The sequence below is a fragment of the Chiloscyllium plagiosum genome, chromosome 18, assembly GCF_004010195.1.
Source record: "Chiloscyllium plagiosum isolate BGI_BamShark_2017 chromosome 18, ASM401019v2, whole genome shotgun sequence".
NCBI lineage: Eukaryota > Metazoa > Chordata > Chondrichthyes > Orectolobiformes > Hemiscylliidae > Chiloscyllium > Chiloscyllium plagiosum.
In genome coordinates this window covers 16920154-16933203 of record NC_057727.1, presented here as the reverse complement: position 1 = coordinate 16933203, position 13050 = coordinate 16920154, and the positions used below count along the sequence as shown (strand labels likewise).

Below are 13050 nucleotides of genomic sequence, written 5' to 3'. Positions count from 1 at the left end.
CTTCAAATTTCTCACCTTGAACTTTTATGCAGAACCTGGAGGCTGTTTTTCCTCATTAAATTAAAACTCCATCCTTATTTTTAATAGGATTTGAAATCTTATTGTTTACAACTTCAACCCAGAAATCCCAGTTAGTTTGACTCCTTGAATAATTTAGGCTGGAAAAAAAAAATTAAAATTGAAGGGAAATGTTGTTAGGAGAGCAAATTCATCCCTCAGCCAGTAGTATAACCATTTGGGGGCACCCCATTTAGAATCACCCTATATAGTACCCTTGGTCAGAGGCTGATTAACCCGCATTACATGTCCTGGAGTATGGGTTCAAATTCCATCTTGATACCACAGAAGAATTTAAGTTGGGAAACTGGAAACTTCAAATCAGTCTGATTAAGGCAGCCCCATGTCAAAATCCATTTGATTTTATCATATCAGCACATGTAATTCCATAGCTTTATGTAGGAACTACTGGTTAGGCTGGAATTTGTCAAGAATCATATTACTGTGGGTCTGGAGTCACAAGTAGGCCAGATTAAGCAGGACAGCATTTTCTGAAGAAGGACTTGGTGAACAAATGGGCCCTCTGAATATTAACCTAGCTGTAAGGCCACCAGGCTATCACCTTTATCAAAAGGAGTTAAAGAAGGAGCCTGTTGGGAAAGGGTAATAATGCTGACTGTCAGTAATGCCCATTAAAGCAGCCTGCAAACCAACATCCTAGACTGTCAAGGACACATTCAAATAAACAGGGTGACTGGTTAGTGATTTTATTGTCCAATTGGTTTGATGCCATCTCTACATTTGATCGATGCAGTTACTTTTTCATAGCCTTTGCAGCTGACTTAGTCACTTTACTAGGCCCTGCAGATTTTTTATCTACTGCCTTGATCACTCCAACAGCAACCGTCTGCCTCATGTCTCGTACTGCAAAACGACCTGCAACAAAAAGAATTCTCTCAACTTTATCCCACAATACTAAGCATGGACAAAATATCTTTGGCTTTCTAAGCATGGTTAAGAGTATCCATTCTTGGTAGTGAAACAAAAGTAAAAAAAAGTGAGGACTGCAGATGCTGGAGATCAGAGCTAAAAAGTCCAGCAGGTCAGGTAGGAGAATCAATGTTGTGCATAAGCCCTTCTTCAGGAATCCTGAAGGGCTTCTGCCCAGTGAAACAAAAGTGTATGGAAGTTAGCATGGCATGTTTCTGCAACATGTACTTTAGTTAGGGCACACTGACTATATACAGCTCTGGTACACTAGGGTGCGGAGATGCTGGAGACAGTACCAGGATGTTTGCACCTTGTTTGGAGAGCATTAGCTATGGAGTAGAGATTAGACAAAATGAAGTGACAGGTGACCTGATAGAAGCTTAAAATTTGAGGAATGGCAGAATGGGTAATTGAGGTCTTTATCCCAGGGTAGAAATGAAAGTTAGGAAGAGAGGAAAGTTTCTTTTTAAATTGAAGAGGTAGTATTTGCCTGGAATGCACTGCTGGGAGGTAGATATAATAATGTTCAGAGGCACCTTCAGATAGGAATTGGTAGGGAATAGAGAATATGGATTGTGTAGGGGCAAGTTAGTGTAGGCACACAGTCTTGGTGGGCTAAATAGCCTGTTCCATTCTAGAGAACAGTCCCATTCTTATGAGATGTTAGGACTGGAATAAACCACCATAATGAAGGCAGAGACAATGTTCAAGGGGGAACATCTGCAGAACCACAGGGAAAGAACAAGGGCAGCACCTCAAGAGGGAGGGTACAAGAACAGGGCCTGGTTTGATTGCCCAATCAGCATTACCCAGAGACAAAAATGAAAAATCCTATTGGAGAGAGGGCTATGGTGGGTAAGTTAGATTCACCTGCCAGGCACCTCATGGTACTAGTAATAGGTGTGTGTATAAAGCCTGTGTTCACTGTCTCACCCACACATTGGTGCTGGGGGAAAAAAATAAGCACTACCACAGTTAGGCAGTAGTGTGGGGGTGGGAAAAAAAACATAGGAAGTTCACCTGCACACAGGAAAAAGCCTCCTGTGGCAGCAATTGACAGTGGACAGATCACATGGTGGATTGGGGCTCTGAAAAGGGAATGTGGACATAGTCCAGCCAGAGGCTGATAGAAAAAGTGTAGTCATGTTTGATATTACATGCATCACCCATCCCTCAGATCAGAGAATGAGTGCCATGTCAGCAGCTTTGGAGCTGATAGCATTATCTTGCAATCCAGCAGATGTAAGAAGGTGGGAGGGGATTAAGAGGAGCACAAAGTTTCCACCTTTAGGACAAGGGCACTTCAAGCCAAGTCCATTCACCATCACCACAAGGTGAGTGATGTCTCTATGATGGGGATGTTCCCTTCTGCTTCAGTTAGAGCAAAAAGTTCAGATCCCATGGAGAAGGGGGAAGCAAGCAAGCTCTGATGTAAACACCAGCTTGGAGGTGGGGGGTTTGGTGGGCAGAAGAGGTGGTAAGTAGAGAATGTGGCACCTAGGAATGAGTTTCTCGAGACCCTAGGAAGTGGATAGGAAATGCAGGGGTGGATCAAAACTTTTGTACAATAAATACTGAAGTGGTGTTATCTCGCATTCCAGCTACTTGTTAGTTGTATTCAAGCTGATGGTGGGAGTGAGAAAAATTGCATTCTCACCAAGGGGAGGATATTCAGAGAATGTTTCCACACACATTGGTTTCCCTGGAATCATCACAATGATGCCAGCATCTCCAGATTTCAAGCTCTTTGGGTTGTCCTCCAGCTTCTTGCCAGATCGACGGTCTATCTTCTGCTTGAGTTCCGAAAACTTGCAGGCAATGTGCGCAGTGTGGCAGTCTAGAACAGGTGAGTAGCCTGCATTAATCTGTCCAGGATGATTTAGGATGATCACCTGGAAAATTACAGTCCAATTAGTACAGAATTCAGTGGCACCTCCATCTGGCAATCTAAAGATCAGAGACAGCTAGAAGTGCTTATTTTAAACATTTGTAAGTCTAAAATCAAGATTTAAAATCCATTACTTCTGCTAGCAAGATGCACAGATACCTCTGCAATGTGTATCAAGTTTAGGTACACACTTAAACATCAATGCTGTATTTTTAGATTGGAGGTTTGGAACAGTACTCTGACACCTCTATAGCAGGTACATTTAACATTACAGTTCAGGATACAATGTCAATACTTGAAAAACAACATCCTGTCACACACAGGCTGCCATTTCACAATCTACTGCTCTAACTAGCAGTATGTAGATCTGACTCATTTTAGCTTGTTCCTTTTGGATCCAAAGCCATGCTATTTCCCCTTCAACACTAACTCCAATAAGTTCTGGTGTTACCTTGGGCTGATTAGTTGCTGTCATGACAGTGGATGATTTCCAAGTGACAAACTGGTCATCAAGGTTAATGCCCATTAGACTAAGTGATGTTCGGGAATTTAAATAGTAACTATAATTCATTGTGGGCCTTCTACTTCATGCAGAGAAAGTATGAGTGTCAAGGAGCCTTCAATACTTAAAGATGCAATGCCAAAACTGAACTGTAGTCCTGTGGTCAGAGAGATGAAGGGGCCAGATTCTGTTGAGGATGCAACAATCTCCTGAGTGTAGGAGGTAAAAGAAAGCACTTCCAGGGAAGTTTAGACTTTGCCTTCCAGGGATCACTAGAAAAGGAATTAAAAGTCTGCAATCCAGGTTTGTACACTTAGTTCAGGTCACAGTAGAAGAACTTTCACCACTGCACTTCAGTTCAAGAAATACAATTGCCAATTTCTGGATGTTAATTGCGATTCCAGGAAGCCATTAGAGTTATCACCTCCTTGGTGACATCTGCCAAACTAAAAATCTCCTAACTACACAGTCAAGGCAAGTTTACCAGAACCACAGTCAGTGGCCATAACATTTCACCAAGCATACAGATTTGGGTCTTTATTCAAAAGAATCTACCTCACTCTCACTAAGACCATACAAAATAGGAACAGTAAACTGTTCAGCACCTGAGGATGCAGCAGACTTGACAGGCTGTGATGTACTACAGCTCCCAAGCAGCACTGCAAGTTATGATCAACTGCCAACATGGTAAAATTAAGGCCAGTGATGTACTTCTTGCTCACCTGGGCTGTGAAACTTCCCGATTCCAAAGGAGGATCATTCTTGCTATCTCCAGCCACATTGCCTCGTCGAATATCTTTTATTGACACATTCTTGACATTGAACCCAACGTTGTCCCCAGGCACAGCTTCGACTAAAGCCTCATGGTGCATCTCCACAGATTTCACTTCAGTGGAGAGGTTAACAGGAGCAAAAGTCACCACCATGCCAGCCTTCAAGATTCCTGTCTCGACTCTGCCTACTGGCACAGTACCAATCCCTGAATACATACAAAATGTTAGAATTCAACTTTTGAAGTGCATTTGCAATGTAAATGTTCACAATAGAATTGAAATTCACCTCCAATTTTGTAGACGTCTTGTAGGGGGAGACGTAGAGGCTTATTTGTTGGACGGGTTGGGGGAAGGATAGCATCTAGAGCTTCCAATAGGGTTGTACCAGCAGCATTGCCATCTTTACGGTCCATTTTCCAGCCTTTGAACCAAGGCATCTGAATGATGATATAAGATGCACAATATTACAGGAATAGAGTTGGAAGACCCAAATTAGAACACATTTGAAAAAGTCTACTAATTAAAGAGTGCTCTTAGTGGAATGTAATTTAAATATGGAAACTAAACTGCTAGAGATTAGAACTGCAACAGACATCTTAAAATCAGGTTCAAAATTGTTAAGAACAAAATCTACATAACAATGAAGATCAAAAAAGTAGAAGTGATTAAGCTGACCATCAAACACAAGGTTAGCCCTGGATCTGTTTGCAGTCAAGTATAAATCCTGATGAAGCCACATTGTAACAGATTCATCCCCTCTGGTGGGAAGTGGCTTTATTGTCCACTCCCTGCTTTGCAAAATCATCCAAAAGACAGAAGTTGCTGGTCTAGGATTGACAATAGAACTGTAGAACCAGCTTAGATTTAATTATAGGACTTCTTTTGTATAGAAGGATTGTTCAAATAGTCAAGACAACTTACCATGGTACACTGTTCTATATCTAGAGATATTCACAGCAAGGCTCACATAAAGCCTGATGTATAAGGAATTTGGTGACAGAGGAAGTGTTTCTATTCAAAAATCACTACTGCATTTCTCAGCAATGAAGTATTTACACTGCTTTTAAACATTCTGTAGCAGAATAATGTAAGTGATGTCAATCTCAGTAATTAGCAATCTTGGACCAAATAGCTGTCCTGCAGCTGCAATACCAGGCACAGATTGTGACAAAAGTGTTCACTTACTTTTTTGCTGGGTTCCAGCATGTTATCGCCATGCCATCCTGAAATTGGTACAAAAGCCACCCCAGCAGGATTGTAGCCAATCTTCTTGATGTATGCACTCACTTCTTTCACAATTTCTTCATACCTCTTGCTGCTGAAGTTAGGCTCTGTGGAATCCATCTTGTTGACTCCAACAATTAGCTGCTTCACACCCAAGGTGAAAGCCAAGAGTGCATGTTCTCTCGTCTGTCCATTCTTTGAAATGCCAGCCTCAAATTCACCTACACCTGCAGCCACAATCAACACTGCACAGTCAGCCTGCAAACAAATTCAGTTTGTAGATTGGGTTAGGGCTGTCATCTTTAGATAGAAACAGATTGCATACCTTATCATAAAGGAGGGTTACAACACTGAAGTACAGTATTGCTTCAATGACATAGCCAAGTTAAAATGTGATTGCAGGAAGGGGAAAGTACAGTAGTAGTGAAAATAATTCCAATTTTACTGGATTGTGAAGAGTAGAATATTAGGAAAGGATGTGGCTGGAGACTCAAATGAAGAGAGGGAAGTTTCAAGTACTACCCCAGATCAGTGATCCAGAGTGTAGAGTGCCTTTGTAAGTTGGTACAGTTCTTTATTAGTGCAGTGGAAGAATGATATGTTCAGAAGGTTTTACAACAGTTGCCTCTCAAGGTACCAAAGTTATGCCATTTCAGAATTACTGTCCCTAAACAGTCCCATAATAGCTTCTTTTCAAGCCCTCCGTATACTTCCTTTCTGAAAAGGAAATGAGTGCAAATCTCATTAAACATTTGGCCCTCGCACCAACAGCTATGTGAAGGTACTGTTTTTAGACACATACCTGAGAGGTCCCAGTGATCATGTTCTTTATGAAATCCCTGTGTCCAGGTGCATCAATGATAGTTATGTAATATTTGGTTGTTTCAAATTTCCATAATGAAATATCAATAGTAATACCACGCTCCCTCTCAGCCTTCAGTTTATCCAGCACCCAGGCATACTTGAAGGAGCCTTTACCCATCTGCAAGATTAAAGACTAAGCAATTAATCCTTCTATATCAGCCTCATTTGTTATTAAAGTTCATAGTGGGCCCAAAAAAAATCTGACAGTTGTTGCATCCAGCTTAAAGTCAATTTCTTTGGTATACACAGATAACCCCAACTAGTTTACCTCAAGTCCTTTACACAATGGATAAACATCACTGAAGAGTGCAAGTGTAGAGCACTTGGAAGTTAATTTGGAAGTAGATCCAGTTGATTGGGACAGTACTATTTGCATATTTTTAATTAAAATACTTGTTTAAATCTCAATTTAACAAGGGATTTAATAAATGGGTGCTGTTAACAGCCACTTATAAATCAAACCCATTTTTTGACAGTACACAATGCCTTTCCTATATAGGATGCAAAAATATGCCAACTTCTTTGAAGAGGAGCTGCCTTGATAAAGGCATAATTTCAATATGGATTTTAACACCACACATCCATTACTTCTAATGGAAAGAGGAGAAAAGTCATCTGTATGTGCAAGATGGACACCAGAATCATGGATTGTTTATAACCAGCCAAAGTCAAATTCTCTTTATTGGTGGAGTAATTTTTTGAAATAGTTGCTACAAATCAATTTGTGACTTAAGGGCACATTTAGTGGAGATTGACAACTGAAGTTTCCAAAGAGCAGTTTAATGAGAAAGAATGGAGATAATACACTGCAAGGTATTAGGAGCCAAATTAGGCCAGTCAGCCCATCAAGGCTGCCCCATCATTCAATCAAGGCTGGTCTGTTTATCAACCAAATTCCCCTGCCTTCTCCCAATAACTTTCTCCTGAAGGAAAAGTCCCAATCTTAAACACACCATAACTTCACTTCCACAGCCCTCTGCAGCAGTGAGGACCACAGATTCACCACCCTGACGAAATTCCATCTGTCTAAAATGGTCACCCCCTTCACAGAGGTAGTGTCCTCAGATCCTAGTCTCTCCTTCTAGCAGGAATGTCTTTGCCACATCTACCTCTTTCCAGGTCTCATTGAAACCTAGATTACAGATATGCTCCCCCACCACCCTCATCCTACTGAACTCCATGGAGTACAGATGGAGTCAGTCAGATGTACAGCATGGAAACAGACCCTTCGGTCCAACCCGTCCAGATATCCCAACCCAATCTAGTCCCACCTGCCAGCACCTGGCCCATATCCCTCCTAACCCTTCCTATTCATATACCCATCCAAATGCCTCTTAAGTGTTGTAATTGTACCACCTCCACCACATCCTCTAGCAGGTCATTCCATACATGTACCACACTCTGAAAACATTGTCCCTTAGGTCTTAGATATCTTTCTCCTCACCCTAAACCTATGCCCTCTAGTTCTGGACTCCCCGACCCCAGGGAAAAGACTTGGTCTATTCATCCTATCCATGCCCCTCAATTTTGTAAGCCTCTATAAAAGGTCACCCATCAACGCTCCAGGGAAAACAGCCCCAGCCTGTTCAGCCTCTCCCAGTAACAGGTCCTCCAACTCTGGCAACATCCTTGTTAATCTTTTCTGAACCCTTTCAAGTTCATGAAAAGCCCTTCATCCCTGGAAAGATTCTTGTAAACTTCCTCTCGACACTTCCAACACACATTCACCTCTCAGGGAGGAGAGAGATGGTAAATTTGAGTTGTGAAAAACCAAGTCATAAGTTGGAGTCAAAACATCAGACAGCATGGAAACAGATCCATCCAACTCATCTATGCTAACCAGATATCTTAGTGTAGCTCCATGTCTCAAAATCCTTCCTATTCATATGCCCACCCATATGCCTTTTAAAATTGTGCAATTGTACCAGCCTCCACTAATTCCTCCAGCAGCTTATTCCATACACAGCATCTGCTGCAAGAAGAGGTTGTTCCTTAAAACCCTCTTAATATCTTTCCTCTCACCTTAACCCCATGCCCTCTAGTTTTGGACTCCCCCTCTCAGAGGTCAAGACTTCGGCTATTCACCCTATCCACATCCCTCATGATTTCATAAACTTCTAAAGGTTACCCCTCAGCCTTTGACACTCCAGGGAAAACAGCCTCACCACACAGGCTTAAACTCTCCAACCCCAGCAACATCCTTGCAAACTTTTTCTACACTTTCAAGTTTAAGCAACATCTTTCCTATAGCAGTTGCCCAAGTCAAAAGTCATAGAAACTGATTATTCTGTTGGGTAATCAACTGGCAGTTTAAAATGCCAGTTAAAAAGCATAATTCACAGTGAAAGTATTATTAGGCTTCCATGTAGTATTGCTTGCATTAGGAATGATTACCCAATGAGATAGTAATACTTTCAAAAGTATGGCTTGCTATGAAGCAAACATTTACAGAATTTCAGTTTCTTGTAGACAAGAAATCTGACCAAAAGATATTAAAGGTAGGAATGCAACTGCTAAAATATGAAACTAGATAAAGCTAGCATTTATTACAATTTTACCATAAGAGGAAAAAATTAAAAGCCAAATCCATCACAAGTAAAATAAAAATACCTCTGCAGCTTCTTTTTCAAACTTCTCAATAGTTCTCTTGTCAATGCCACCACACTTGTAGATCAAGTGACCAGTGGTAGTAGATTTACCAGAGTCCACATGGCCAATGACCACAATATTAATGTGGGTTTTCTCTTTACCCATGGCAATAGTAACTCAGAAAAAAGTACAACCACTTTTATTAAATAAAGTGGAAGAATACTATTCTTAGCAAGAGCAGCATTTATATTAGTTGGTCAGCCTACCCTAGGGGCAGCTGAAAAGAATAAATTAACAAATTGCAGTCATTATCAGTTAATTAGATAGTCTGGTTCAAACACTTGCTGATCAACTGAGATGGTTAATCTTCAAACAAAAACATTGAAACCACAATTCAGCCCTTGATAAAGAAACACAAAGAATAATTACCAAATTCTAATAAACATTCTCAAGGCATTGTACTGGTGGAGTAGGGTTCATGTGCTGGTCTTCCTAGTTACTGAGGTATGGGGCCCAGGTTCAAATCCCACCTACTTCGAGCTGTGTTATAACAGTTTGATTAGGGAAAATGGTACTGGTGAATAACCTTCAAACATATATAGAATTGATTGTGCAAAATAAAGTCCCAGTTGTGTGAAGCATTTTTTCATGGTACAGTGGTTGTGTCCCTATCTCTGGACCAGGAAATCTGGGTTCAAATGCCACCTGTCCAGAAGTGCGGCATCACCCTGTCCAAACTGCTTGATTCAAAATAATGTATTAGAGTCATAGAGATGTACAGCATGGAAACAGATCCTTCGTTGTACTGCTCTTTTGGAAATTCCAGTGATAGTGTTCTACCTGTGGGACATAAAGTTTGGGTTCAAGTCCCTCCTGCACCAGAGGTTTGTTATAACAGAAATGGAGAAATTACAGGAAGTTTTTCAAATCTACAGTTAGCTTGAATCAATTTCTGTTTTGTTTCAGATTTTCAATGTCTGCAGTTCTTGGTTTTAGATTTATTTGTTTGTTATGGAAGGTTGGTTAAAAGTAATTTATAGGACTGTTCTTTTTATCTATTCATCACTCCTATCCCTCCAGTGACTGCCAGTTAGGGGAAGCCTCAAGACTACTGGTATACCTCTCTCCAAGGGCATCCAGTTGTAGGCATGGCTGGAGAGGAGAATCAGGTTGATGGGCTGAATAGCCTGGGGCTAACCTGGACCTGTCAATAGCCATCATGGCCAGACTGCTTGTAGACCCACGGAGATGCCCTCTGATCCATCCAATACCTCCACAGCCGGTAGCCAGAAATCAGCAGCATAGGATGTGAAGGGCTGCCAGAAACAATGGGGCAGTTTGCCCTGGTACCAGTGAATGAGAACAATCTCACAACAGTACAGACCGGATACACTTTAATCTAAACACAGCCAATAGAAAACTTAAACAAAGGGAATTCATAATGCAAATAATAATATATTTTGTGAAGTGGCTTCAGAAGCTGTCTGATAGACAGACTATTCCATGTAACACTTTTCAACATAGATCCCAAATGATGCACAGGAGGACTCCTGCATTTAAATTTCCAGGCTCCTTTTAAATTGGTTGGCACCTGGTGACATTAGGGGCTGAAACAAATAAAAAAAACACTGCAACTAAAGAAAAAAGGGCAAATGGTACAACTGGAAAATAATTCTCAATGTGAGATCATTCCTGAACATTGAGTGAGCTGAAACATTAGCCAGGACATAGGAAACACAGCCAGCAGATATTGCAGGCCAAGTTTCAATATATGTGTTAACTTGGATTGTGAATTCTGAGGTCTCCAGATTAATCTCCCAGAAACTGCTATACTCAAAAGTGGTGGGAGATGTTCCTCATGATTATATTTGTATACCAACAGCTGTCCTCCTATTCAAGGATGGCATCTACTCAAGTTCATGAGTTTCTGCTGTTTGTCTTCCTGTGACTGAGCAGAAGGATGAACTGGCCTCTGAGACTGTCTAGAGGAGGTTCACAAGAATAACCCTGGGGATGAAGGGTTTGTCCTACAAGGTACAGTTCAGGGTTCTGTGGCTGTACTTGATGGAGCTTAGAAAGATGAGGGGAGACCTGATTGAAACTTACAGAGTACTGAGAGACCTAGATAGAGTAGGTGTAGAAAAGACTTTTCCACTAGTAGTAGAGACTAGGAGCTGAGGGAAGGGACGACCCTTTAGAACTGAGATGAGGAGGCATTTTCTCCAGTCAGAGATTGTTTAGTCTATAGAACGCATTGTCACAGAGGGCTGTGGAGGCTAAGTCATTGAGCATATTTAAAACAGAGATAGATAGGTTCTTGGAGAGAAAGCAAGCTAATATTTCAATGAAGTCATCTAGACTCGAAACGTGAGCTTGCTTTCTCTCCATGGATGCTGCCTGACCCACTGTGATCAGTACAGATTCCAGCATCTGCAGTAATTTGCTCCTAGATAGGTTCTTGAATGATAAGGGGATCACAGGCTATGGGGAGAAGAGAGAAGAATGTGATTGAGAAACCTATCAGCCATGATCGAATGGCGAAAGTCTCGATGGGCTGAATGGCCTAATGCTGCTCCTCTATCTTATGGTCTCATGGGCAGTTTGCTTTTAAAGAGTGCAGCAATCCTTTCGCCATTCCTTGGTTTCTAAAACAGTCACTTTTCCATCTCAGTCCACAATCAAAAATACATAAAAATCAAAAGCTACAGTTTTTAAACAATAACTATGAATGGCTGGTAACATGGTTCTCTTTTACTGTCCTTTTAGGTGAAATTCTCAGTGTCTTTGGAGCAGGTTCTTTGGTCTCTACAGGAATCCTGGCCATTTGCAAATTAACTAAATAGGATCTTGTAGGTCTGACATCTATCAGCCATCTGAGCGAAATTCCAACAGCAACGCCTCTGCCATATCCTCCAGATTTAATGGGAAGACAACGTTACTATCCTCTTTGAGGCCTACACTACAAGCATTCAGGCAAAACTTTGCAAAATTATCTATAATGGACTGGCCACAACATCTGGATGGCTACAAAATGAAGATGGATAGATCTACTTTGACAGACTGGTAATATTTAACACAAAACAGTAAGTGTGTTCTGTTAAAAACATTATAAATATAAGGAAAAATGTGGTTCAATCAAACTCAAGGAAGTTCAACTTAAGCTGCAAAGTTCCAATGAGAGTTAAGGGATGTTTAAATCAGACTGCTCTATACCCTATTATTGCCAGTTAGTTGTATTGAACCTTTTAACAAATGATGCTTTCACATGGTATTTTTGGCTCAAAGGTAGATACGTTTTTGATGGGCAGAAACTCTCTGTGTTTATTATGGTAGGGTTGAGAAAACACATACACTTAATGATTGACTCAACCACCGAACTGTGTAAGGTCCTCATCGGAATGTGTTCAGCCCACCATGGGACTGTAGCAATCCACCTGGTCATTCCTTTCACTGAAGAAAGACTGCTCCATAGTAAGTACATTTCAAGTCCAGTTCAGAGAACAAACACGTGATGGAACATTCAGGAATTTGTTCAAACAGAATAAGCAAATCTGATGTCAATAAAATCTATCCCTGCCTTTTTGTCACGTTTTTAACTTGATTTCTTACATCATATTTTAAAACCAGATGCAGAGCTTTCATTGCAAAGCAAAACATAAAATGATAAGCTGTGTAAAACAGGTGAAAATGCTGTCACTTAAATTCTGAGATTAAGTTACAGCCCTGAATTAGTGAAAAAATGTCTGGTTTTACACTGGCTCATGATTGAAAACTATTGCAACTGTAATCTCTACCTCTATATAAACATTTGGCAGGACATTTCCTCTGGCCACAGAGTGGACACTCAATATAGGGGCTGTTTCATTTAAAAAGCTAACAATATACTCAAGAATCAGGCCTAGGAAGGATTTATTATTTGCATTATTAACTGTGGTAATACAGATAGTAGGAAATGTAAAGTTGATGTAAGTATGATCAAAATCACAGTCAGCTCGAAACCAACCAAGCATAAATAATAGCTTTGAAGTTGAACATTCAATTAAGATTTTAAAGTGGATACATGACTCTCCCTTAAACATTGGTTGATTTTTCAAACTTAGGTTGGCTTGAGAGCCAACAGGCAATACATGGTAAAGTGCAAGTAATCATGTAACACCATCACAAAGTGGTGAATTCTACACACCAGCTCCCCAAAGGTGTCAGAAGCAGTTCTTAATCAGGTT

The 13050-nt window shown here is 40.7% G+C and overlaps 1 protein-coding gene across 1 annotated transcript; it reads right to left on the bottom strand.

Moving 5' to 3' along the window:
- Positions 1-747: 747 nt before the first annotated feature.
- On the bottom strand, positions 748-9046 carry LOC122558889 (elongation factor 1-alpha 1-like). Its single transcript, XM_043707803.1, has 7 exons — positions 8849-9046; positions 6177-6356; positions 5336-5632; positions 4437-4587; positions 4100-4356; positions 2645-2879; positions 748-933 (listed from the first exon to the last, which is right to left on the bottom strand). Exons 1-7 carry the CDS (start codon positions 8990-8992, stop codon positions 812-814), a joined length of 1386 nt encoding a protein of 461 aa, XP_043563738.1. The 5' UTR covers positions 8993-9046; the 3' UTR covers positions 748-811.
- Between the last annotated feature and the right edge of the window lie 4004 nt (positions 9047-13050).